At 41.8% G+C, this 24,953-nt stretch overlaps 1 protein-coding gene across 4 annotated transcripts in view; it reads left to right on the top strand.

Moving 5' to 3' along the window:
• Positions 1-168: 168 nt before the first annotated feature.
• The window catches only part of Pex1 (peroxisomal biogenesis factor 1), a 36,885-nt gene continuing 12,100 nt past the window's right edge, over positions 169-24,953 (top strand). Inside the window, exons 1-16 of one of the 4 annotated variants that reach the window (XM_075953640.1) lie at positions 179-359; positions 3,868-4,011; positions 4,846-4,975; positions 5,463-5,577; positions 5,675-6,447; positions 7,736-7,855; positions 8,505-8,628; positions 9,014-9,111; positions 10,061-10,143; positions 11,158-11,290; positions 15,227-15,323; positions 16,697-16,867; positions 18,504-18,658; positions 22,289-22,478; positions 22,765-22,931; positions 24,295-24,429. In XM_075953640.1, the coding sequence (XP_075809755.1) occupies positions 5,683-6,447; positions 7,736-7,855; positions 8,505-8,628; positions 9,014-9,111; positions 10,061-10,143; positions 11,158-11,290; positions 15,227-15,323; positions 16,697-16,867; positions 18,504-18,658; positions 22,289-22,478; positions 22,765-22,931; positions 24,295-24,429 (2,238 nt within the window). In that variant the 5' untranslated portion in view covers positions 179-359; positions 3,868-4,011; positions 4,846-4,975; positions 5,463-5,577; positions 5,675-5,682. Of the gene's footprint in view, positions 360-3,867; positions 4,012-4,845; positions 4,976-5,462; positions 5,578-5,674; positions 6,448-7,735; positions 7,856-8,504; positions 8,629-9,013; positions 9,112-10,060; positions 10,144-11,157; positions 11,291-15,226; positions 15,324-16,696; positions 16,868-18,503; positions 18,659-22,288; positions 22,479-22,764; positions 22,932-24,294; positions 24,430-24,953 lie in introns of all 4 variants that reach the window. The other 3 variants (XM_075953638.1, XM_075953641.1, XM_075953642.1) reach the window with 3 other exon arrangements.

Below are 24,953 nucleotides of genomic sequence, written 5' to 3'. Positions count from 1 at the left end.
TCCGCCGGATGCGCTCCTCTGTGTCCAATAAGAGAGCAGAATGGGCCGAGCGTGCTTAGATTGTCTGGACCGTCGTCTCCTGAGAGCGAGAATTCGGTGTGCAGTGTGCCGCCCCCTAGAGGCTCGGAGGAGGGAGGGGCCGATCGATGTTCTCGGGCTCCGCCGCCCAGGCCTTCCGGGGAAGGGGGCGGACTCTGCCTGGGGTGAGCTGGGGGAGTTGCGCCGGGACGATGTGGAGCAGCGAGCGTTTGGCGGGTGCGGGGTCTGGCGGGGCGGTAGTGACGGTGGCCTTCACGAACGCTCGGGACTGCTTCCTCCATCTGCCGCGGCGCCTCGTGGCCCAGCTGTACCTGCTGCAGGTAACGCGCTCGTGTGGGGTCGGCTGACACCTTCCCCGCCGCTCGAGCCCCGCTGCGGGCACGGCGTGAGGTGCCAGCACCACCTGCACCGCGGCTAGGATTTCCTAGTCCGCCTCTTTAGCTGGGTCAAACCAAACTGAATATGCTCGGGTTCTGCCTTGGCGTTCGTTCGGAAGCAGTTCTAACTCTAGGTTGAAAAGCTCTAGAGAGCTCTTCCATGGTTATTAGAGTATTGTCCTGCCAGCGAGTTGCCAGTGCTGCCATAGAGGCCTCGAGTGGCAGACTTGATTTGTAGATTACGAGGTTGCCAATTTATGCAGAAGGTTAATAAGGTGACAGCTCGTAGGAGGGCTTCGAACACTGCAAGGGTGTGCAGGGAAGGGAAAAGAATGCGATGGAATTGTTCCCATCTCACACCTTCACGTGATAACCAGGATCCAAGTGGATCTCCCCGAACTATCACTGTCTGGATGCTGTCATTATGGTGTTTCAACGTTATAACCATCTGCGGAAATACAGCATCCAGGTTTTCTTAACAAAGAGTGAGTGCAGATAGGTTCTCTGGTTTGAGTGTGTTCATGGGGACGAAAATTAGAATATTTGTAATCTCTTAAAATCCTAGATGCATGATACCGGACTACTAGATCATAAAAGAAATATCCAAGAGTTTGAAATGACTTCACTTAGCCCACCTTTCTTTCCTCCTGAGCTACTTTGCTTTTAAAACCCACCTATGAAAACATACCAATTTCATCAGAATCATTCTTGTTGTTAATTAGTTTGTCTTCACCAAATAGACAGTTTTTAACTGTCTGAGTTTGTTTTCTTTGTGGGGGAAGGAAATCAATGACGCAAGTTTCAGCTTGTCTCATTACCCCTTTGTTTTTTTTTTAATTTTTTTTTTTTTTTTTGAGACAGAGTTTCTCTGTGTAACAGCCCTTGGCTGTCCTGGAACTCACTCTGTAGACCAGGTTGCCCTCAAACTCATAGAGATCCACCTGCCTCTGCCTCCTTAGTGCTGGGATTAAAGACATGAGCCACCACCTGACTAGTAACTACATTTTGGCCAAATAAAATGATTGAAATGTCTTTCTTGTTTGCTCAGGTTGATTTCTTTTCTTTTTTTCTTCCTTGGAGGGCAGGGGCCTCGTCGATGTTTTGGATATTTCAGAATTCATATTTCCTCCTGCAGTGTCACTGGTTTTAAAGGTTTCCTATGAAATAAGGGGACTGAGTTGCTGAGCTTATGAAACCCCATAACCACAGTCCTTGACCTCTGCCCTTATAACCTACATAATGACTCCAAACTGGGGCTTTATTTTCCTTTATCAAATTGTGTTTAGTTGAATGATCTCGATGTCAGCAAAAACAGTTGGATCATTGTTTGGAAATTGTGAGAAAATTACGCAACTAAAGGTTCCACAGTGACTTTCTCCGAGACAGGGTTTCTCTGTGCCGTTCTGACTGTCCTGGAGCTTGTTCTGTAGACCAGGCTAGCCCGGCCTTGAACTCAGAGATCTGCCCACCTCCAGAGTGCACCCTGAGGACTGGCTCTCGGTGACTTTCTTGTGTATACAAGTTTATTAAAGAGCATTTGAGTGTCATCTTGCCTCAGAAGGGGCTCTAGTATTCTTTGCAATTGGTATTGTTAAAAGAAAGATAAAGTACTGAAATTTAGTGTAAATGAGAGTTTGATGTTCGCCTTTTTTCCCGAGACAGGGTTTCTCTGTAGCTTTAGAGCCTGTCCTGGAACTAGCTCTTGTAGACCAGGCTGGCCTCGAACTCACAGAGATCTGCCTGCCTCTGCCTCCCGAGTGCTGGGATTAAAGGCCTGTGCCACCACAGCCCGGCTGGTGTTTGCCATTTTAAGGTTTGGATTTATTTTGACTTAGAGAAATGAATTTAATAACATTAAGCTTCCTGAGATAACAAGTCTTCAGCATGCTGGCTTTTTACGAAGGAGGGGTAAGTATGTAGAAATGCTTGTGATGCCGTAGTGAAAGGGTAAAGCCTGTAAATCTTGCCCATGATATACAAACGCATGAATCACTGACCGAAAAGCAGTTAGCAGAGCACACAAAATTGTTCATTGTGTTTTTGTGAAAGGGATTTCTTTCCTTCCAAGTGCACATATTTCTCACAATTCCTCGAACGAGTGTAATTTTTTTTCAGAGACAGAATCTCACTGTGTAACCCAATTTGACTTTGAATCACAACCCTTCTGCCTCAGCCTCCCGGTTGCTAGAGTCACAGACGGGCGTGCCAGCCCTGGAAGTACACTTCTGTAGCCATGGAGGACACTGGTCTTTAGTTCTCAGCCACAAGCTTACATATTACATTATTTTCATGTTTTGTTATTCTAATATATTTTTAACTTTAAGGATTTATTTTTAATTGTGTGTATATCTGTCTGTCTGTCACATGTGAGGATATTTGTGGAGGCCGGGAGAGCACAGAGCTAGATCCACATAGGCAGAAGTACCACAACGCTCTTAACCACTGAGCCATCTCTCTAGCCCGTTTAAAATGATATGTTCTTATAGTTTTATGATATTTATTTATTTATTTATTTGTTTTGCTTTTCTTTTTGAGAATGACTGTCTTATTGTGTAGTCTTGGCTAGCCTGGAGCTCACACATGCAGACTAGGCTGGCCTCGAACTCATGGAGTCAGCCTGCTTCTGCCTCCCATATGCTGGGATTAAAGGCCTGTACTAACATGCCCAGGCAGTTCTATCAACTTTAAAGGTCATTTTAAAAGTACATAATAAAACATTTCAGGAAGGAAGTACAAGAAACAACTAACAATAATTCCCTCTAGGAACACAGACCTGTCTTCACATTTTACCTTTTTTAATTTTTGTACTTTTATTTTGTGTGTTTATTACTTTTTAAATAAATTCTTTGATCAGTAAGAGATTAAATATATTGCAGCTGATTGGTGTTTCGTAACTCTAAATTGTGTTTTTTTTTTTTTTGTTTTTTTTTTGATTTCGAGACAGGGTTTCTCTGTAGCTCTTTGGTTCCTGTCCTGGAACTAGCTCTTCTAGACCAGGCTGGCCTCAAACTCACAGAGATCCTCCTACTTCTGCCTCCCGAGTGCTGGGATTAAAGGTGTGCACCATCACCGTCCGGCTTGTTGTTATATATTTCAAAATTTTTATTTTATTATGTATGTGAGCATTTTGCCTGAACGTATGTTATTTTCTTTTTAAATTATTAATTTAAACACATACATACTGAAAATCTGTGTAAGTTATCAGCTCCCTATGGTATTTTGAACTCTGAATTGTTTAAATTGGGCCATTGAGACTATGAGACTCTCGGCTTTGAGCCCAGCATCACCGCTAGTGGGTGTTCCAGATGGTCATAGGTTTTTTTTTTTCCATGATAAATGTGAATAAAGAGTAGTTGACTGGCTACAGTACTGTTTTTGGTTGCTTGTCAGAATCTGGGGAGAGTATCATAAAAACTAACCCCTTTTTCTTTCCTATTGTTTGGATAAATAGAATCAAGCTATAGAAGTAACCTGGGATCAGCAGCCCACCTACCTGAGCTGGGTGGAAGGCAGACATTTCAGTGATCACAGTGAAAATGTGGCTGAAATTAATGGACAAGTCGGTCAGAAACTTGGACTCTGCAGTGGGGATCAGGTGAGCACAGCTGGCCGCTGTGGCCTCCCTTTAATGCGGCGTCCTAACACTCAGACACTGAGGGTGTGCGGATTCACGTGCTGCGATAAGCAGGCTGGGATGCTCAGGCTAACTAACTTGTATTTTGTTCATCTTACCTTGAACGTGTCTCCTGCTTGGCTCTGTATTCTACCTGCTCATTTCCCAGTCTGTTTTTGTAAAATTATTTTTCCTTTTCTGAGTTATTGGTTTTTTCTTCCTGTTTTAGAACTTCATTTTTGTTTTTGTCACAATTTTATTATTTATTTTGTGTGTACATGTGTGTGGTGGGATGGGGGTTAAGGGTGGTAGGCCGGGGAGGAGGTCAAGAGGCATGCTTGCGGAGGTCAGAGTAAAGCTTGTAGGAATCCATTCTTGACCCCTGAGCCATCACTTCAGGTCCTCTTATTCCTTTTTTGGTAGATCTGACTATATTTCCAAAGATGGCCTTGAATGGAAGATTCTCCTGCCTCAGCGTCCAGAGTAGCTAGAATTACAGGCACATGGTATCTCACCTGACTCTTACACTTCTTTCTTGGAATTATTATTATTTTTGCAAACATGTTGTGCTGGGTGTTCCTTCATTCTGTTGTTCATTGTGAAAGTTTTTCCTAAAATATTGAGTATATCAAGGCCTATCTAAGAATCTTAAGTATTTAATATGTGTTATGTGGACTATGGGAGAGGGGAAAGGCAGACAGAGAGAGACAGAGAGACATACAGAGACAACGAGACAGTATCTTACCAGAGAGAACTTATTTTCTAGCGATACAGAAAAACCTTACAATGGTAATCTTGCGTTTCTGGTTTCTCCAGGTGTTTCTCAGGCCATGCTCCCACGTGGTGTCTTGCCAACAAGTTGAGGTGGAGCCACTTTCAGAGGATGACTGGGAGATACTGGTAAAGAAAACCTCTGCTACCTTCTCAGCACCAGTAGATATTCTGGGTTAGTCTGAATTGTGGCGATGACTCGGTAGAAACCTAGTGTGTAATGTGAGAAGCACAGGTGAGACACTCGTGTAGTATTTGGGATTGATTCTAAATGAGTAGGCTTTTACTTCTTTTGACACAGAGACCAAACAACAAAATGATAGCTGAGATGTTGGATCTTCCAAAAGTGTCCCATAGTGTTATGTATACTTTATTTATTTTGGTTTTTTTGGTTTGTTTTGTTTTTTCGAGACAGGGTTTCTCTGTGGTTTTGGAGCCTGTCCTGGAACTAGCTCTGTAGACCAGGCTGGTCTCGAACTCACAGAGATCCGCCTACCTCTGCCTCCCGAGTGCTGGGATTAAAGGTGTGCGCCACCACCGCCCGGCCATGTATACTTTAAATATAACAATAAACTTTAAAACGAAATGAGTGGGGACTTCCATACCAGGTGTGGAATGGTCCAGACGCAGCCTGATTTGACCTTTTTCTCTGTTGGTCCTAGGAGCTGCATGCCATTTCTCTTGAACGGCATCTTCTAGATCAGATTCGAATAGTTTTTCCTAATGCCATTGTTCCCATCTGGGTTGACCAGCAGACTTACATATTTATCCAAATTGGTAGGTGCTATTGTAATATCTGCTGTCATTTTCCACATTAGAGTACCGAGTCCGAAGCAGAAGTCAGCAAGTACTAATGGCTCTGTTTTCTGTGCAGTTGCTCTGATGCCAGCTGCCCCTTATGGAAGGCTAGAAACTAACACCGAACTCCTCATCCGGCCAAAGACACGCCAAGCCAAAGAGAACCCATTTCCAAAAACAGGAGACGTACACGGACAATTTCATAGTTATGGACAGGAACAAAAAGGAATATCAAAAGAATTGCGAACCAAGCAACTTCATATGAACACGGAGGGCATCACTGTGTCCAATGAAATAGACCCAGAAGTTCCCAGTGGCTCATCGTGGAAACCACACTGGTGGACTATGCTGGGAAGCATGTTTTCTTTTGGGCCGGACAGCAAGCAAGTGGCATCCTGGGGTTCACTGGAAATGAGTGCTTTCCAAACCATGCAGTCCCAGGTTATTCCTGTAGACCATGTTTTCAGAGTGTGCCAAGTTCAGCCGCCTAGTGCGCATGCCACACCAGCTACCTCTGTGTTTCACAGCCATTGCACCATTCATGTGTTTCCATGGGACCAAGAATATTTTGATATGGAGCCAAGCTTTACTGTGACCTATGGGAAACTAGTTAAGCTGTGCTCTCCAAAACAACAGCAAGGCAAAACAAAGCCGAGTGTCCTGTTGCCCGAAAAGGAGAAGGACCAGTCAGAGTCACCAGATCGTAAACAGATCAGCTCCGGCTCCGAGCACACCGAGGGGGCTGGCGAGGCCCGTGTGTTGAAGGTAGTCTGGAATGGACTTGAGGAGTTGAAGAACGCTGCAAAGTTCACCAAAAGTGTAGAGCCTCTTCACCTTGGGAAAGTCTGGGTTAGTATGAGCCTTATAATCTGGGGAAAAACTCATCACTTGATCTTCCTCAAGATTTGATTAGAATAATAATACATGTAAATTTCAACCAACATAATGAGAGAGTCTCTATAAGTCTGTGGAGGAGTAATGTCTCCAACCCCCCCCCCATTTTTTTTAACATAGCATTTTTGTTGATTATTTTAAAATTTCATGTAATGCACCCCAATCACATTTACTTCCCAGTCCTCCCAGGTTCACCCCCAACCCATGTGACCTCCCCAAAACAGAAAAAAAAAAAGAAGAAAAGAAAAAAAATATCAAGTCCAGTTTGTGTTATCCATATGCTCACTGGAGCATGGTCAAACTTCCAGTGAGCCAGCAGCTGTGAAGAGCGCCCCTTCAGCTTTCCTAGGAGACCCCTCTTTTTATCTTTTAGTGCTTATTAATATCTTTTGAGATAAGGATTTTGGGGGTGCTGGAGAGTTGCTTAAGACTACTGTTGCTTTTGCAGAGGACCCAGGTTTGATTCCCAGCTCCCATGTGGTGGCTCACAAGCATCTGTGACTCCAGTTCCAGGGCATCCCATACCCTCTGGTTCCATATACCAGCTTTGCATGTAAACTATAGACATACATACAGGCAAAACACACACATAAAAAAAATCCTGAAAGATTTGTTAAAGAACTTTCTAGATGAAATTTAAAGTGTACGATTTAATATATGTAAAAGTCGTCATTAGTGTAATGTGTGATCATTCCTATAATCTAAGTTTAGATATTTTATTAATGGGGGTGATAAATTCTGCCATTTACATTTTGGATTGAATTGTACCTTGGCAGATTGTCTGTGATTAGCTTTTCCAGTGGCTTTCAAGTTTTACACACACACAAAGACTTGTGAAATGATTGCATACTGTTGCTACAGTCTTGATGCTTATGTCTCCCCAAAACCAGTATGTCAGAGTTCTTCCCACAGGTTACAGTGTCAGGAGATGAGGTCTTCGGGAAGCCTTGAGTGTAACTGGTGTCCTTATGAGAGATGTCCTCACACACTTGGCCGTGAGGAGAGCCTCACCAGCACCAGCTCTGCTGGTTCATAAAACAGTAATGCGCCTCTGTTGTTTGTAAGCGCCCAGTACATAGTATTTCCATTAAAGCAGCCGAAAGGCCAAAACCACTACCATATTACTGTGTTATGATTGTGTGATGACTTCTCCTTGGAGATAGTACTATCAGTATTTAGGCTGTGAAATACTTGAATCGGTCTTTGAACATTTATGTTCTTACTATTTATCTTTAAATTGCAGATCCCAGATGACCTGAGGAAGAGACTAAATATAGAAGTACATGCAGTGGTCAGGATCACTCCACTGGAAACCACCCCTAAAATCCCAAGATCTCTGAAATTACAACCTAGAGAGAACTTAGTGAGTTCAAATATATGTTGTATCGAGATTCCTTTGTGGATGCTATGAGGTTTCTCATTGTTCATAATAATAATGTACTTCTGTTTTATTGTTAAAAGTCACATAACATGGCATTTTAACCATTTTCCAGGGAACAGTTCTGCAGCATTAAGTATATTCATAATGATGCTTCCACTACCATTTCCAAAGTGTTTCTATTAGCACAGACAGAAACTTTGTCCCGTTAGACAGTGACTCCCGCCCTGCAAGCAGCTGCAGTCCATGTTCTGTCTGTGAGATAGTTACTTCTTGATACTGTGGAGAAGTGGAGTTTGTCCTATGTATTGACTTATTTCATTCACATAATGTTTTCAAGGTCCTTCTATATGGTAGCATGCATCAGAACTTCATTCTGTAATCTAGTGGATAATATTTCATCACACACACATGCACACACACACACCCTCACATCAGCTCACACTCACCCTCACATCAGATCACCCTCACATCAGCTCACCCTCACATCAGCTCACACTCACATCAGCTTACACTCACATCAGCTCACACTCACATCAGCTCACACATCTGCATGCAGATTTGGTAAGATCTTGCATTCTGTTAGGAAGACGTGTTAAGTCCTTGGTCACCCTTCTGTCCTTTTCTCTGGCAGCCTAAAGATGTGAGTGAAGACGATGTCAAAGCTGTGTTTTCGTCGTGGCTACAGCAGTCAGCTACCACCATGCTTCCTTTGATAGTGTCAAAGGAAGAATGTATTAAGCTGAGAATTAAAAATGGTGCGTAAAAGTGTTACTTTTTTCCTACTGAAATGACTATAACATCTAAGTTTTTTGTTTTGTTTTGGTTTTTCCAAAACAGGGTTTCTCTATGTAGTCATGGTTGTCCTGGAACTTACTATGAAGACCAGGCAGGCCTCGAACTCACAGAAATCTGCCTGCCACTGCTTCCCAAGTACTGGGATTAAAGGCGCGTGCCACCGCACGTGGCTAGCTAGAAAAATTTTTTTGTTTTTTCAACTTATGTCACATGTGAACAGTGAAACATAGCAGTATTATATGTGTTAAAGAATGTCTTTAATTTAAATATGCTCAATATTTCAAATCAAAGTATTTCCTCTCAGTTTCAGTTCTAACTCTCCATTTATTCCTTTCTTCTTAATAGGGTTGAAAGAGTTCAATCTGAGTATAGTTCATGCTCAGGAAAAAGGAGAGGCTGTGTTTGTGTTGAGTACCATTCTGCTGCAGAAGATCTCAATACAGGTAACGACATCCTGTTGATGTGTAATAAAGCAATGTTGTTTCTGTGACTAATTAAGTATGAGCTTCTGTCCAGAAGCGTACATCCAGAACTGCTTTAGAAACCACATGAGAAGAATAAGGAATAACTTGATTTTAAATATTTTACTCTATAAATTATTGATTTATCCTAAATGTAAGCATCAGTTAAACACACTTAAGTTTCAGAATTACTGTTGATTGTGTAAACTGGTAAACAGATCATGGTTCTGTGTATTAGTTTTAGAGGATTGATTTTAAAAGTTCTTATTTTGGGGCCAGTGAGATGGCTCAATGGGTGTTTGCATACAAGCCTGGTGACCTGAGTTCAGTCCCAGGGAACCATGTGTTTACCGTTTGGTGGAGGAGAGAGGCCACACCTCCTCTTTGTAGTGTGCACATACGCACCACAGTTGTCTTCTGACCTCCTTGTTGAGGTGTGCACACACATAATAATTTAAATTTTTGTAAATTAATACTTTAACCTACTGCTTACGTTATTTTGACAGTTGTTAACATTCCCTATGCTTCACAGACGTCGCCCCACGTTTCTTGCGGCGGCGCCTTAGTTCTTGTGTTTTCAGAGTATTGTGTTCTACTTCTGTTTGCTGCTGTGACTGAAACTGGGCGAGCTGCTCGGAATTGCAGTGATTTGGAACTAGCCCCAGTTAATCTTTGGAATGTGAATGTCAGAATTGTGGAGATATTAATTAGGACACAATTGAAAGAACACACATGTGTGAAGTGTCCCCAGACAGCTGCTGTCTCTCCGCTGCTGTCTGTAATGTCTGTGCTCCATGCGGAGCACCTCGTCAGAGGTTGTCAGGCTGTATGCTTGGGCACAGCACCTACTTTCTCTGCTGGAACAGAGTCGGTGAAACAATCAAAAGGCATAACTTTGAAGTGTAAAACTGACTTTTCCTTGCTGCTGTAGGTCCTTCTAGAGCCTATGATAAGAGAAGAAAACAGTGAGGAAATTGACTTTCTTCTTCCCTTTTTAAAGCTGAACTCTCTGGGGTAAGAGGTTACGGCCGAATCAGTATCTTTACAGACTGCTTTGGATTCTCGCTCTGGCAGGCTTCTGTGTGCACATGTTACAGCGACCAGGAATGCCAATGAAAAACCTTTCTAATACATTAGGAGATAATTTTCAAGGATTATATCTGTCCTCATACATGGGTTAAAAATGTACCTTGTTTAGGTAGCTAGTTTTATTAGAGGTTCTGCTTTGAGAATTGACTTGTGAGGAAAAAAAAAGTTAACCAAATACCACCTATCTGACCATTGTACTTGACCAAAACAGTAGTTATCAAAACAAATAAAAGTATTTTAATAGCTAAATCTAAAGTATTGAGTGGTGAGAAATATTTCAAATTAAGTTATTCCTTCATTTTTTGTTGTAATAATTAGGATTTTTTTGTATATTTTCTCATCTTTTCAGAAGATCAAATCTGAAAAAGATTGGTTTCTTTATTTATATGCTCAGACTAACAGCCTTAGACGTGTTAGCTTACACGAGATGTGAAAAAATGAAACCTTAAAGAGGATTGGGTGCAACAGTATGCATTACTCTGAAGTAAAATCTCTTTGGATTCCACTTTCTGGTGTTTTTGCTCTACTTTTGTTTTTATGAATAAAATCATGGTAGAAATCAAGAAATAGTGTGGGTTCAATGTTTGTATGTGACACGTGAAGGCGGAGGTTTCAGAGGAGCCAGAGCTTTGACTGTCCCGATAAGCCCTTCTGCAGCGCCTGTTCATGGTAATATTAGTGACCAGACTAAAGGTTATTTGGGAATGCGGAGTGCTTAGGTGTGTTAGATGACCTTTAGAACAAAGCTGTGGTTACTGCACATGCTGCAGACATTAGACTAATGTTTAAAAGCTACACATCAGATACAGTATTAGCCCTTCTAAGACTTTATGCCCTTAGTATGGCTAACTTGCCCAGGAAGGAAAGCTTCAGCCTTTTCTAGCTAAGGCTCTACCTTGCTGTGGGCTTTTGTCACTTAGGAACTTTTGTGTTTTGCAGTGGAGTGAACTCCTTAGGTACATCCGCCATGGAGCACATCACCCACAGCCTCTTGGGACGCCCTTTGTCTCGGCAGCTGATCTCCCTGGTCGCAGGACTTAGGAACGGTGCTGTTCTGATCACTGGAGGAAAGGTATTTGGCTCAGACATGCTCCTTTTCACAAACTAGAAGTATTTCACTCTTACCTCTTTGGATTTTGCTTATGTATTTTGAAGAACTTTTAATACATGAAAGGGTGGGTACCTTGTTAGGTATTAGGGATGTCGTCCTGGGTTCACGTACCCCCTGCACCCTCTTCTGTGTTGATCGATAACATTCTGTGGCTTGGTGTGTAGGTTTTTGATGAGGCTGTTGAAAGTACTGGTATTTTTTGATGAAATATCATTGGACTGTGGTGATGTGTGCTTCCTACCATTCTGTTTGATTTTTTTATCTGTGTTTCTGGGACACGTGGGTCTGCAGCATTTGTCTGGTTTTACTGTTGGTGTATTCAGGCTCATGATGAGCTGTCGGGTGTTTCCCTCCTTTTTGTGAGGAAAATGTAAAGTTGGCTTTCATTCCTTCTTTAAATGCTTGGTAAGATCTGCAGCAAACCCATCCAAGCCTGGAAAGTCTTTACTGCAAAACTTCTAAATGACAAATACCATATTCTTAATGACTACAGAACTGCTTAGGTGGTCTGCAGCACCTTGATTGACAAGCAGCTGGTGGTTTTTGGAGATCTGATTCAGTTCTTTTTTGATGTCCAGTTTGTGAGCATTAAGTTATTTGCTCTTCTTCCCCTTAGGTTCTAGGTTTCTGCAGGCTCTGGTGTGCTGCCCTGTTTCCTGCCATGGGTCATGTATCTTGAGATCTCTGACCTCTTAAAGAGGCTTATTTTCTGTTGTAGGGAGCTGCGGGCAGCGTTCCTGCAGCCCGGCTCCTGGCCACCTGGCTAGCTTATACCCCGAAATAACGACACACAAATTGTATTCTTTTAAACACTGCTTGGCCCATTATATCTAGCCTCTTCTCAGCTAACTCTCGCACCTGGACTAGCCCATTTCTAATAATGTGTGTAGCACCCCAAGGTGCGCTTACCGTGAAGATTCTAGCCTACATCCATCCTGGGTCAGAGCTTCATCACATCTGCCCTGGAGAAGAGCGGCCTGGCATCTGAGCTCACTTCCTCTTCCTCCCAGCATTCTGTTCTGTTTACTCCACCCACCTATGTTCTAACCTATGAGGCCAAGCAGTTTCTTTATTTTTTAACCAATGACCTTCCTCCATCAATTGTCTTCTTCTCTGCCAGTGCTGTGGTTACTGTCTTGTGCTCAAAGACCCACAGACTGTGCATTGGAGAGATGTTTCATTGGAAAAAGTGTTTACTGCTTTTGTAGAGGGCTGGAGTTGGGTTCCCAGCAGGCTCCTGCACTCGCGTACACCACACACACACACACACACACACACTTAAAAAAATCAGTCTTACACATAATCTTAAAAAAACAATCTAAAAATCACACAGTGTTGCATGTTTTGTTTGTTTGTGTATTTGTTTTTAAGTTTTTTGAGACAGTGTTTCTCTCTGTATCTTTGACTGTCCTGGAACTCACTCTGTAGACTCTGCTGGCCTCGAACTCACAGAGATCCGCTTACCTCTCCCTCCTGAGTGCTGGGATTAAAGGCATGTGCCACCACACCCAGACCACATTGCTTTTATAATTATAGAATTTTGAAGTTAAGAGACTTTCCCTTCACTACATTTTAATAACTGTCTCCTATTACTAGTCCAGTTTTTTTCTCCTATCTTACTTAAACATAGGAACCATTCTTTGTCATTTTATGAACACTTTTATTTATTTTATGTATGTGAGTGTTCTATCTCCGTGTATGCATGCATGCCAGAAGAGGGCACTAGAGCCCACTGGAGATGGTTGTGAGTCACCTTGGGGATGCTGGAAATTGAACTCGGGACTTCGGGAAGAGCAGCTCTTAAGCACTGAACCATCTCTCCAGCCCGTCTTTGTCATTTTTAAATGCCAACATCACCATGGTAGAATATTTATTTTTAGAAAGTTTTATCCCACCATCTCTGAAAGCAGTCTTTTGAAGTTCTTCCTAGAATAGGACAGTCAGTAAGAGGACCTGGGTTTATGTGTCATCTTTAATGTACTTATTGTTTAAGTTTTTATTTATTTATTATTTGTTTTTTTTTTTAAGGCAGGATTTCTCTGTATAAAAGTCCTAGCTGTCCTGAAACTAGCTCTTGTCAACCAGGTTGGCCTTGAACTCACAGAGATCTGCCTGCCTCTGCCTCCCGAGTGCTGATATTAAAGATGTGCACCACCACCACCACCCAGCTAAATTTTAAATTTCGTTTCTCATCTGAGTACATTGGGTCAGCCTCCCTTAAGGGAGAGGAGACATACATGAGAAGTGCTGTACGAGTATGAGTTACCCTGGACTGGGTGAGTGGTGACGCTGTGTCTGCTCCACAGTCCAGCCCCGCTCATGTTGAGGTGTGGGCCATGCAGTGGGGGCGCACACCTTTCATCCCAGCACTCAGGAGACAGTCTGAGGACAGCCTGGGCTACAGAGTGAGTTCCAAGACAAACAAAGCTACACGGAAACCTGTTTCAAAAAACCAAAACATTTAAATGTGGTTTAATTCTATGAAAGATGATGATGATAGTACATATTTGTTGAGTACCTCCAAATTTTAGATTTTTCACATCAAATTTTGCTGGGTTTTACTAGTAATCAGAACAAAGTACTTGAATTGCTACAACGTTGTTGGACTTCAGAGCAACAACAGCAAGAAGAGGTGATAACAGATTGAAAGAAGAAACCGGTAGTACCAGAACTATAAAAGCTCTCAGGTTGGGCTGTGCTCAAGGACACTGTAGACATGTGCTCCCCTCTGATGTCGTGATTCTGCCTCTCCTGAGACATACGCACAGATCACTAAACATTCGACTTGATGGTGACACATAGGGAGGACCGTAAATATAAAGCTTAAAGAAGTAACTTTTGTTTGCGTTTTTGTTTTTTGTTTGTTAATTTTTTTATTTTTTCAAGGCGGGGTTTCTCTGTGCGGCCCTGGCTGTCCTGAAATTTGCTCCATGGACCAGGCTGGCTTCGAACTCCCACAGATCCACTGCCTCTGCCTCTGCAGTGCTGAGACTAAAGATATGGGTGGGAAGTAACTTGTTAAACAGCTTAAGTAAGATTGTAAAACTTGATTAACATTTTAGTTCTGTTTTTATAAGTTTGTGAACACACAGAGTGCTGAGAAGGCGGAAGGGCATTAAGACAATCACGTTACTGAGCATAATTTGTATAATTTCTGTTTTATTTTTACATATTATTTTCTAATAAGACAAAAGCTTGTATTTGAACATAAAATGCTCATTGACTGTAAGCCAGTGTCGAGTTCTTTGTTCTTGTATCAAAGTATCCAATCCTGGCAGCTGACTTGTCTCTCAAGGACCTGTGCTGTATCCAGTAATCTCAGCCACTCCAAAGTCTGGGGCAGGAGGCTATTATATTCAAGGCTGTATTGGCCAACATAATAGGACCTCATCTTGTACAACATGCCCATCACGGGCACAGAGTGTCTGACGGTTCTTCTCCATGTTAATTGGTAGTCACAGTAACGGCTGTAAATCTATTAAAATTACATAGGACAAGATATTTGTTAGTATCTACTAATATAATAGTATCTATATTATTAGTGATCTGCTTTTCTCATTGAAATCATAGTGATTAAATGAAAATATCTGTTTCAAATTTATTTCATTTATGTATTAGTCATATCCTGTAACAATAAAGTATTATTTTCAGTTGGATTCAATTAAATGTTAGCAGTTGTATTCACCAGCGAGTGTAGAAATGGGTGTGTTTCTGTCTCTGCACATTAACAGAGTAAAGAAGAGCCAGATCTCGGTAGCACAGAATCAGTCACACACTGCAGTTGGGTTGGTGTTTACTTTCCAGTAGACGAGGCTGAATCTTGGTGACTATTGCAATGACAGGAGCTACTTCTGTAATTAAATTTACTGAGAGTCTGATGAAGCAATTGTTTTCCAGGGGAGTGGAAAATCAACACTAGCCAAAGCGATCTGTAAGGAAGCCTGCGACGTACTGGACGCCCATGTGGAGATAGTTGACTGCAAAGTGTTACGAGGTAGGAGTGAGCATTCAACATCATCCCCCTTCTGTAGACAGGAATGTATTATTAATGCTATTAGTAGAAATAGTTATGTACTTTTAAACTCATATCTGTGTCATTTGGTTATTGAAAATCCTTAGAAATTTGGAAGCTGGGCATGGTGGTGCGCACCTTTAACCCTAGCACCCAGGAGGCAGAGGCAGGCAGATCTCTGTGAGTTCGAGACCAGCCTGGTCTACAGAGGCAGTTCCAAGACAGCCAGGACTACACAGAGAAACCCTATTTTGGAAAACCAAGAAGTCCTTAGAAAGTTGAAGTCTTTAGCTTTCTGATGTTTGTGATAACATCCCTAAAACTCTATTTGACAATTTGATGGAAGGGATTTTTTTTAAAGTGAAAAGCACTATAGACTGTTCTTGGAAATACCAACAAATGTCACTCCAGGTGTTTAGAGTATACTTTATTCAATCTGTATTTGCTCTTGGTCTTTAATTGCTATGGAAAACTGGTGTGGTTCATGCCTGGGAGGGTAAGTAGGTGGCTTTGGGTAACAGTGAGAAGAATTACCATTGATCTTGTACCACTTGTGTGTTTTTTAAACATTTCTAACGTTTACATTATTAACTGTTCAGTTAGAACAAGAGGTTAGAGCAGTTTCTCTTTGAACGATTAGCTTCCTTCTGGGTTTCCACTAACACCTGGCTCCCAGCTCATCTTTGTAGCTCATGTTTTTACCATGCATAATAAGAAAATAAGAAATCCCATTGTATGGACATAGGAAATTCTCAGAAGATAAATAAAAATAAGTATTTTAAAGCAAGATAAAGATAGCTTTGAAAACTCAATTCTTCACTTGCTATAAAGTTTTAATCCTGGTTGAAGCCCCATGAATAAAAAGTAACTTAGAGCTAAGTATCAGGGAACCTTTGCATTAGCTTATAGACCTATAAACTTTCTGTCTTCTGGAAATTAAAACTGTGTACCACACCTTTAACAAGCCTGGAGCCAAATGTGTCCTTCAATTCTAGCACTTTCGGGGTCTCCAGGCAACTGCTAGGGTTTGACTCAGATCTTGACTTCTACTCTGGTTTATGTTTTTCTACATCCTATGTATTCCACAATTATAAGCCACCTGAAACTCTGGAGTGAGACTGAGTGCATACAGACCAAAGTCAGAGCAGTGTATTTCTTTCCTTTGTGGTACAGTTTGGCACTTTGAGCCCTTGGAGACTTAGGAGTTGAATGTGCTGATAATTAACAAGTTTTTGATTGGTATATTAATAAAACATGGATTTAATTTTTATAGATAATTGAGTTTTTCTATCACTTTCAAGAGGAACATGAACTTTTGATCCCTGAAATAACATTGATACATCTTCTGTGTATAGGAAAAAGGCTTGAAAGCATACAGAAAGTCCTGGAGGTGGCTTTCTCAGAGGCGGCCTGGAGGCAGCCATCTGTCGTTCTGCTGGACGACCTAGATGTCATTGCTGGACTGCCCAGTGTCCCAGAACAGGAGCACAGCCCCGAAGCAGTGCAGAACCAGCGCCTTGCACACGGTAATGCGTCTCCTACTGATTTGGGAGCTTTTTCTCTCGTCAGTTGACATTTTTCGTTTTAATGGTAAATCTATTTTCTTACATTTTTAATTAGTTTTATTTATTTAGTACTCATGTATTTGTTGGGGTGGCCCGTGTGCCTGAGTATTACATGTTAAGGTCAGTGGACAGTTTTTAGGAGTCTCTTCTCTCCTTCCTCCGTGTGCATCCTGGAGACTGAAGTAAGGTTGTCAGGAGTGGTGGCGCATGACTACCTGCTAAGCCATGTCACTGGCCGTAAATCTGCCATTGTGAGGAAATAAGGTATATGCTCACTGGTAGTGTTCTCCAGCTCTGTTAGGAAATGGCAGAGCGAGAGTAGTGAAAATCCTGTGACTTCATGGCTGGCTGTCTCCACCCCACTTCACTTGCTGGAAGGCGTTCAGTTGCAGACTCACTTTCATTAACAGATACACGTTGAACACTTACTTTACTCACCATTCTCAAAGTCAAGGGGAGGAAAGGAAGCAATTTCAGTGCAGAATGGCGGGTGCCGTATAGAGTGCCGTTTCTGGAAGAGGGCTTCCGTAGGTGAACAGTGGGAATCTCCCGGTTCGTCAGTCAGCAAATGGAAAGTGACAGATAAGTAACTGGAGCCAGGTCAGGCAGCGGCTGGAGGTGGCGAGATGGCTGCCCTGGAAGAAGGCGCAGTGTGTGCTGTAAGCACCCAACCCAGAGTGAGGGCGAGGTGAGCTGCAGCACTGCATGGAACGGTTCCAGGGACGCTGGTCACTGAGTCGAGTTTTACTGGGAAGGTGAGAATTAATAGGCAGCCATGGAGTATCGTTCACAGGGTGAGGTGCCGCAGTGCCAGAGATTACAGAACATTGAAAAGTCCGCCACTGAGTGTAGCTTAGAGTGTGACGGCATTGCCTCAAGGTTCTGAAGAGCTGAAGCAAGCACAAGATATAAGTAAGAGTGTCTTGCATTAGATTAACTGGTGTTCATCCCAAAGTTTGAGTTCTGTATCTCCTGTAGAACCTCCTATTGGCAAACTCAGAGACACCGCTCTGTTGTTAGTCTCTATACAGGAAGGCTGTGGATCTCTGGATCAGGACTCAGAGGTGTTTATGTTACTAAGGCTTGTTTCAGTTGTCAGCTCCTCAAACTTAGCCAAGCCTTGAATAGAAAGAAATCCAGGAACTACTAGAAGCATCATGCCTATTCTAAGTAACCAGGATTGGTTACTAGTATGCACACTAATCACCCTAATAGAATATTCACTGAGATGCCTATTTTGGTTAACTTGCTTTATAAGATGGAGGCATACAGAGCCTCAGTAGACATGTCCTGAGTTTACAGAACCTCCTATACTTCCATTTGATACAACAGATCACTGCATGGATAGAATAAAGTTTTTATTTTTGGTTATGAGCCTAGCCTTTAACAACTAAGCCGTCTCTCCAGGAGCTAGTTCTAGGACAGGTCCCAAACCTGCAGAGAAACCCTGTCTCGAAAAATCAAAAATAAATGAAGTTTGTAAAAGCCATGAAGGAGGTGTTCAGTCTTAACATTAGGTTATTAGTATTTTAATCAGTATACAGCTTTAAATGTTCACATTTTCCCCTTTGCTTTATGCCGTATTACTTCAATCTAGCTTTGAACGATATTATCAAAGAGTTTGTTTCTATGGGAAGTTTGGTTGCGCTCATCGCCACGAGCCAGTTCCAGCACTCCCTCCATTCCTCACTTGTTTCTGCTCAAGGAGTGCACACATTTCAGTGTATCCAGCACATCCAGCCTCCTAATCAGGTAACCTGAGACCTGGAAATGGTTTTGAGCTGTGTTCTTGTTTGGTTTTTTTTTTTTTTTTGATTTATTTTTATTTTATGTACATTGGTGTCTTGACTACATGTGTGTCTGCATGAGGGTAGCAGACCCTCTGGAACTGAAGTTACAGACAGTTGTGAACTGCCATGTGGGCGCTGGGAATTGAACCTGGGTCCTCTGAAAGAGAAGCCAGTGCTCTTAACCACTGAGCCATCTCTCCAGCCTTTGAGCTGTGTTATTTTCTTCAAAGTTGCTTTTATTTTAGAAGTTACTGCTTCTAGGAGATTGTGTAGATATTTAAGCAACATGTGCAGTTTTGAGCACAGATTAGAATTTATACTCATTGGAGATGCTAGGGACTTGCTAAGGAAATGGCTTTCTTGAAGTCAGTATTTCTTCTGAATGAGGGTAAAATGAGATGTAGGCATCTTTTAATTTGATAAACCGTCTCTACCCCCTTTGGATCCTTAAGCTTACAAGCATGTAGTGACCATATAAAGAAGGACGTGTGCTCAGGATGGAGACACTTAGGAATCTTATTTAAGATTCTCACACAGTGTCTGTCTTAAGTGCTTAGACTCTTTGCCATTTAACTGTTATTCTGTGTCACAGAGGGCTGAGCCCAGTGGTAAAGAGCTGGGTTCAGTACTTAACACCAAAAACGAAAAGAAAGGATAGTGCTATTGGTGTCTTAGTTAGTGTTGCCATTGCTGTGAGGAAACACTGTGACCAAAAAGCAACTTGGGGAGGAAAGGGTTTTTTCACTCACAGTTCTTATGACAGTTCATCTTCAAAAACAGTGAGGGCAGGACCTCAAGCAGGGCACGAACCTGGAGGAAGAGCTGATGCGGAGAACCTGGAGGATGCTGCCGGTGGCTCGCTCTCCATGGCATTCTCCTGCTTTCGTATAGAACCCACCAGCCCAGCGCCAGCACCATTCACTGCGGGCTGGACTCTTCCCTCATCGATTGCTGGTTAAGAAAATGCCCAGCAGACTTCCTGCAGCTAGGGAGCATTTTCTTAACCCAGGCTCCTTTTTTTGTAATTGTTCTAGTATTTTATTTTGAATGTGTCATCTTTTTAAACAGATACTTCAAAATCATTTTTAATAAGATGTTATCCACCTTAATAGACATCTCTTTTTTACTGTTTTTATTGAGCTGTATGTTTTCTCCCCTCCCTTTCCTTCCTATCCCCTCTCCTTCTGCCCTTTCCCATGATACCCACACTCCCAGTTTACTCGGAAGATCTTGTCTTTTTCTACTTCCCGTATAGATTAGATCCATTTGTGTCTCTCTTAGGGTCCTCTGTGTTGTGTAGTTCTCTGGGTTTGTAAACTGGTTTTTCGAGGCTCCTTATCTGACTCCAGCTTGTGTCAATTGGACATAAAACTATCCTGCACATTGGTTTTTGAATATGTTTTTAGAAATGTTAGAGAGTTTCTAACCCATTTCTTTTTTGTTTTCTTTTTTATTATTTTATTTTATTGATATTTATTGAGCTCTACATTTTTCTCTGCTCCTCTCCCTCCCCGCTTCAGCCCTCCCCCAAGGTCCCCATGCTCCCAGTTTACTCAGGAGATCTTGTCTTTTTCTACTTTCTACTTCCCTTGTAGATTAGATCTATGTATGTCTCTCTTTGTGTTCTCATTGTTGTCTAAGTTCTCTGGGATTGTGGTTTGTAGGCAGGCTTTCTTTGCTTTATGTTTAAAAACCACCTATAAGTGAGAACATGTGATAATTGTCTTTCTGTGTCTGGGTTACCTCACTCAAAATAATGTTTTCTAGCTCCATCCATTTTCCTGCAAAATTCAAGATGTCGGGGGTTTTTTCTGCTGTGTAGTACTCCATTGTGTAAATGTACCACATTTTTCTTATCCATTCTTCAGTCAAGGGGATTTAGGTTGTTTCCAGGTTCTGTCTATGACAAACAAAGCTGCTATGAACATAGTTGAGTACATGTCCTTGTGGCACAATTGAGCATCCTTTGGATATATACCCAAAAGTGGTTTTACTGGGTCTTGAGGAAGGTTGTTTCCTAATTTTCTGAGAAATCGCCACACTGACATCCAAAGGGGTTGTACCAGCTTGCATTCCCATCAGCAATGCAGAAGTGTTCCTTTTTCTCAACAACCTCTCCAGCATAAGTTGTCATCAGTGTTTTTGATCCTGGCCATTCTTACAGGTGTAAGATGTAAGGTAAAATCTCAGAGTTGTTTTGATTTTTATTTCTCTGATGACTAAGGATGTTGAACATTTCCTTAAGTGTCTTTCAGCCATTTTAGATTCCTCTGTTGAGAGTTCTCTTTTTAGGTCTGTACTCCATTGATCTTTTTGTGTCCAATTTCTTGAGTTCTTTGTATATTTTGGAGATCAGACCTTTGTCTGATGTGGGGTTAGTGAAGATCTTTTCCCATTCTGTAGGCTGCTGTTTTGTCTTCCTGACCGTGTCCTTTGCTTTACAGAAGCTTTTCAGTTTCAGGAAGTCCCATTTATTAATTGTTCCTCTCAGTGTCTGTGCTGCTGGGGTTATATTTAGAAAGTGGTCTCCTGTGCCAATGCGTTCAGGTGTACTTCCCACTTTATCTTCTATGAGGTTCAGTGTGGTTGGCTTTACGTTGAGGTCTTTGATCTATTTGGACTTGAGTTTTGTGCATGGTGATAGATATGGATCTATTTTCATTTTTCTACATGTTGATGTCCAGTTATGCCAGCACCACTTGTTAAATATTTTTTTTTCCTTTTGATATTTTTTGCTTCTTTATCAAAGATCAGGTGTTCAAAGACGTGTGGATTGATATTCGGGTCTTCTATTCGGTTCCATTGGTCCTCCTGTCTGTTCTTATGCCAGTACCAGGCTGTTTTCAGTACTGTAGCTCTGTAATAGTTTGAAGTCAGGGATTGTGATGCCTCCAGAAGTTCTTTTATTGCACAGGATTGTTTTGGCTATCCTGGATTTTTTGCTTTTTCATATGAAGTTGAGTACTATTCTTTTGAGGTCTTTGAAGAATTCTGCTGGGATTTTGATGGGCCTAAAACATTTCTAAAATGTTATAGCAAAATCCAAACCAAATAAAACCTCCTAAGAAATAGATGTTAGCTAAAATACTCCTTATTAGAGACAGAAATGGCAGTCTTGTATCGGTTTTGTTTTTAGTTCATTTACTAAAGAAATGCTTGAAGTATAATTTTAGACCAGACACAGAAATATAACCCTCTGATAGGATTATGGCAGAAGCAAAAAGTTTATGATTTTGAAAGAAAGGCCTGGACCCAACCCTGATATCTAATTCACTGTTGGCTTCAGTGTGATAGAACTGTCTATCACAACTGTTGGTGCGAGAGCACCTCCTCACGTTGTGTGAAAGCAGCCGAGTGGACAGAGCTACCTGCCAGGGTGCCTGTGGTACAACAGAAGACTGGACCGTGTCGTGTGAGGGTTAGAAGTCTGTGCCATCTCAGTTTGTGTAAATGCACTCTGTGATGTTTTGATAATGATGAAGCTACCTGGTGAGGCATTTCTCTGATCATATTCCCATTGCTAAGTGACATATAACTAGTGAACTGTACCTCTGAAAAATTAATAATCTGAATTTTCTGGTTTTTTCTTAAGGAACAAAGATGTGAGATTCTGCATAATGTCGTGAAAAATAAACTGGGATTCAATATAAACAAGTCTCCTGACTTTAACCTGCAGCACATAGCCAAAGAAACTGAAGGGTTTGTGGCTAGAGATTTCACTGTTCTCGTGGACCGAGCCATACATTCCCACCTCTCCTGTCAGCATGTCTCCACCAGGGAAGGTATCTTACGTCAAACCCCGAGCTTCCTTCTGTTGTGGAAATGTTGTCGTAGCCGAGCAAGAATTATATATATTCTGCTTCATATAGTATTTAAGTAGAAGTCTGGCATTTCCAGCCAGTATCACAGAATATTTTAAAAATGAATTGGGCTTGGAGGTGCATGTCTTTAATCTATCCTGTAGGAGCAGAGGCAGGCTGATATCTGTAAGTTTGAGGCTAGCTAGGGCTGCCTAGTGAGATATTAACTAAAAAAATTTTTTTAAAGCTTTTGTTTATTTTTAAACAGAATTGACTTTAACAACATCAGACTTCCAAAAGGCTCTCCATGGATTTCTTCCTCTTTCTCTGAGAAATGTCAACCTGCATAAACCTAGAGACCTGGGCTGGGACAAGGTTGGTGGATTACACGAAGTTCGGCAGATACTCGTGGATACTATCCAGTTACCAGCCAAGGTAAGGCAAAGCACATACACACACACACACACACCAAGTACTAATGGCCAGAAGAAACCTAATCCACGGGCTCTGGCTTTATTTGTTAGCTTATACAATTCCCATTTGACTGACAAGGATTCACTGAGTTACCAAAGAAGTGGGATTTTTTAACTCCTTGGTATTTTTACCGCCTGTAAATGCAAATCCATTTTGATGTGAGTGTCTTAATTCTGTTTTGCTTAGGTCACTCGGGTTTGCTAGAGCATAGTGACCCATTTGCTGGGATTTCAGCGGAGTAGATAGAATTGAAGCTTACCAGACACGCAGGTGGACTGAGCAGACTTTTGGACTCCGGGTATCAGTCCTAGAAAGGCAGAGCTGACTGGCAGCCTAAACTCGGTGGATGGAAAGATAGAGGAGGAAGTAGAGTCTAGGTGTAGTATGTTAAATCAGAGACCTGAGACATGGGTGGTTGTGTGAGATTGAGGACTCAAGCAAAGAAATAAGTCAGGACTTTGGGTTACATGTGGCTTGGGAAGGGTTGTTGTCAGGGCCCGAGGTGTGTTGAGTATAGCACAGAATCAGATTTAAGCCTATGGGAGAAGAAGTTGGTGTGGACTTACTAGCCAGCAATATCATGGCCTCAAATGCTGAGTTTTTGCACTAGGCATTATAATCCAATATGGAGACCATGTGCTTGAATGCTGACTTTGAGACCTCTCTGGTTAGTAGAAGTCAGGTTGGAATTTTGTCAGTAAATGAACCCACAGAGGCTTGCCTAGGAGCTGAAGCAGGCATACTGCTGATTGTGGCTAATATTTACTTAATGTCAGGTAGGATTTTGCTCCTTGGGTAGCTGGTTAGTTAGAAGGTAATTGAAAAAGAGTTAATCACTTACTTAGCAAGGAGACTCTTGAAAGATGTCTGTAACCGTGACATGTGCTTCTTTGTTATCGCTTTGACTCAGTACTTGAATACAAACAGCTATCACAAGGTAGCCATACAAGTGGTATATGCTTACTGAAAGACTATGCATTCGGTCTTTGGATTCTAACACAGCGCTTTTACTACACTTTAGAAAGGAAGATTGCTTTACTCCTGTAGCTCAGTGGCTGGGCCTTGCCTGGCTTAGTCAAGGCCCTGGTGACACTCTTTTGTACCACCAAAACAAAAGAAGGATGAGCAGAGTGGAAGGAATTGCTAATGCCCTGACAGTGCTTTATATAGATGCATTCCATGGACTTCATTGACTGTTTCCAGTAGGAGTTTCCTGCTGGTGTGTTATTATTAATAAAAGAGGTAGCAGTTACTACCATCCAAATATTTTCTGTATTCAGTCGTTTAGATTTCTGCTCTTTGTCATACTTTTAATATTTTTCAGTACCCAGAATTATTTGCAAACTTGCCCATACGACAGAGGACTGGAATATTGCTTTATGGTCCCCCAGGGACAGGAAAAACTTTACTTGCTGGGGTAGTTGCAAGAGAGAGTGGAATGAATTTTATTAGTATCAAGGTATGTATGCACTTGCCTTCTTTGTCTTTTTTGTTTGGTTGGTTTTGTTTTTATTTTTCAAAACAAGGTTTCTCTACAAGCCCTAGCTGTCCTGGAGCTCTCTCTGTAGACCAGGCTGACCTCGAACTCTCAGAGATTTGCCTCCTGAGTGCTGAGATTAAAGGCATGCACACTGCCTGGCCATTCTTTGTCTTTTTTTAATTGAGATAAACATGTAGCATTCAGTTAGCTGCTGTTTGAAGTGTAGAATTCATTGGCATTGTTTTTATACTCACAGGACTGTGAACCTATAACCTCCTGTTTTTAAAGCTATTTCATTCTGTTCCCGCTTCCCTCTAATTCTTCAGCAGCTGTTAGTTTTATTTCTGTGTCTTTGTATTTGCCTTTTCTTAATATTTTGTATGTATAAAATCAGGTGATAGGTGACCTTTTCTGTCCTGCTTCTTTCACCTAGTACGCTTCAAGTTGTCATTGTTATTCTTTTTTAAAAAATGCTGCAAGATCCCCGGTGGCAGTAGGCAGCA

This window comes from Microtus pennsylvanicus, chromosome 19, assembly GCF_037038515.1.
Source record: "Microtus pennsylvanicus isolate mMicPen1 chromosome 19, mMicPen1.hap1, whole genome shotgun sequence".
NCBI classification, from domain to species: domain Eukaryota; kingdom Metazoa; phylum Chordata; class Mammalia; order Rodentia; family Cricetidae; genus Microtus; species Microtus pennsylvanicus.
The sequence above is the reverse complement of the archived record's forward strand: the minus strand, read 5'-3'. Positions and strand labels throughout refer to the sequence as shown.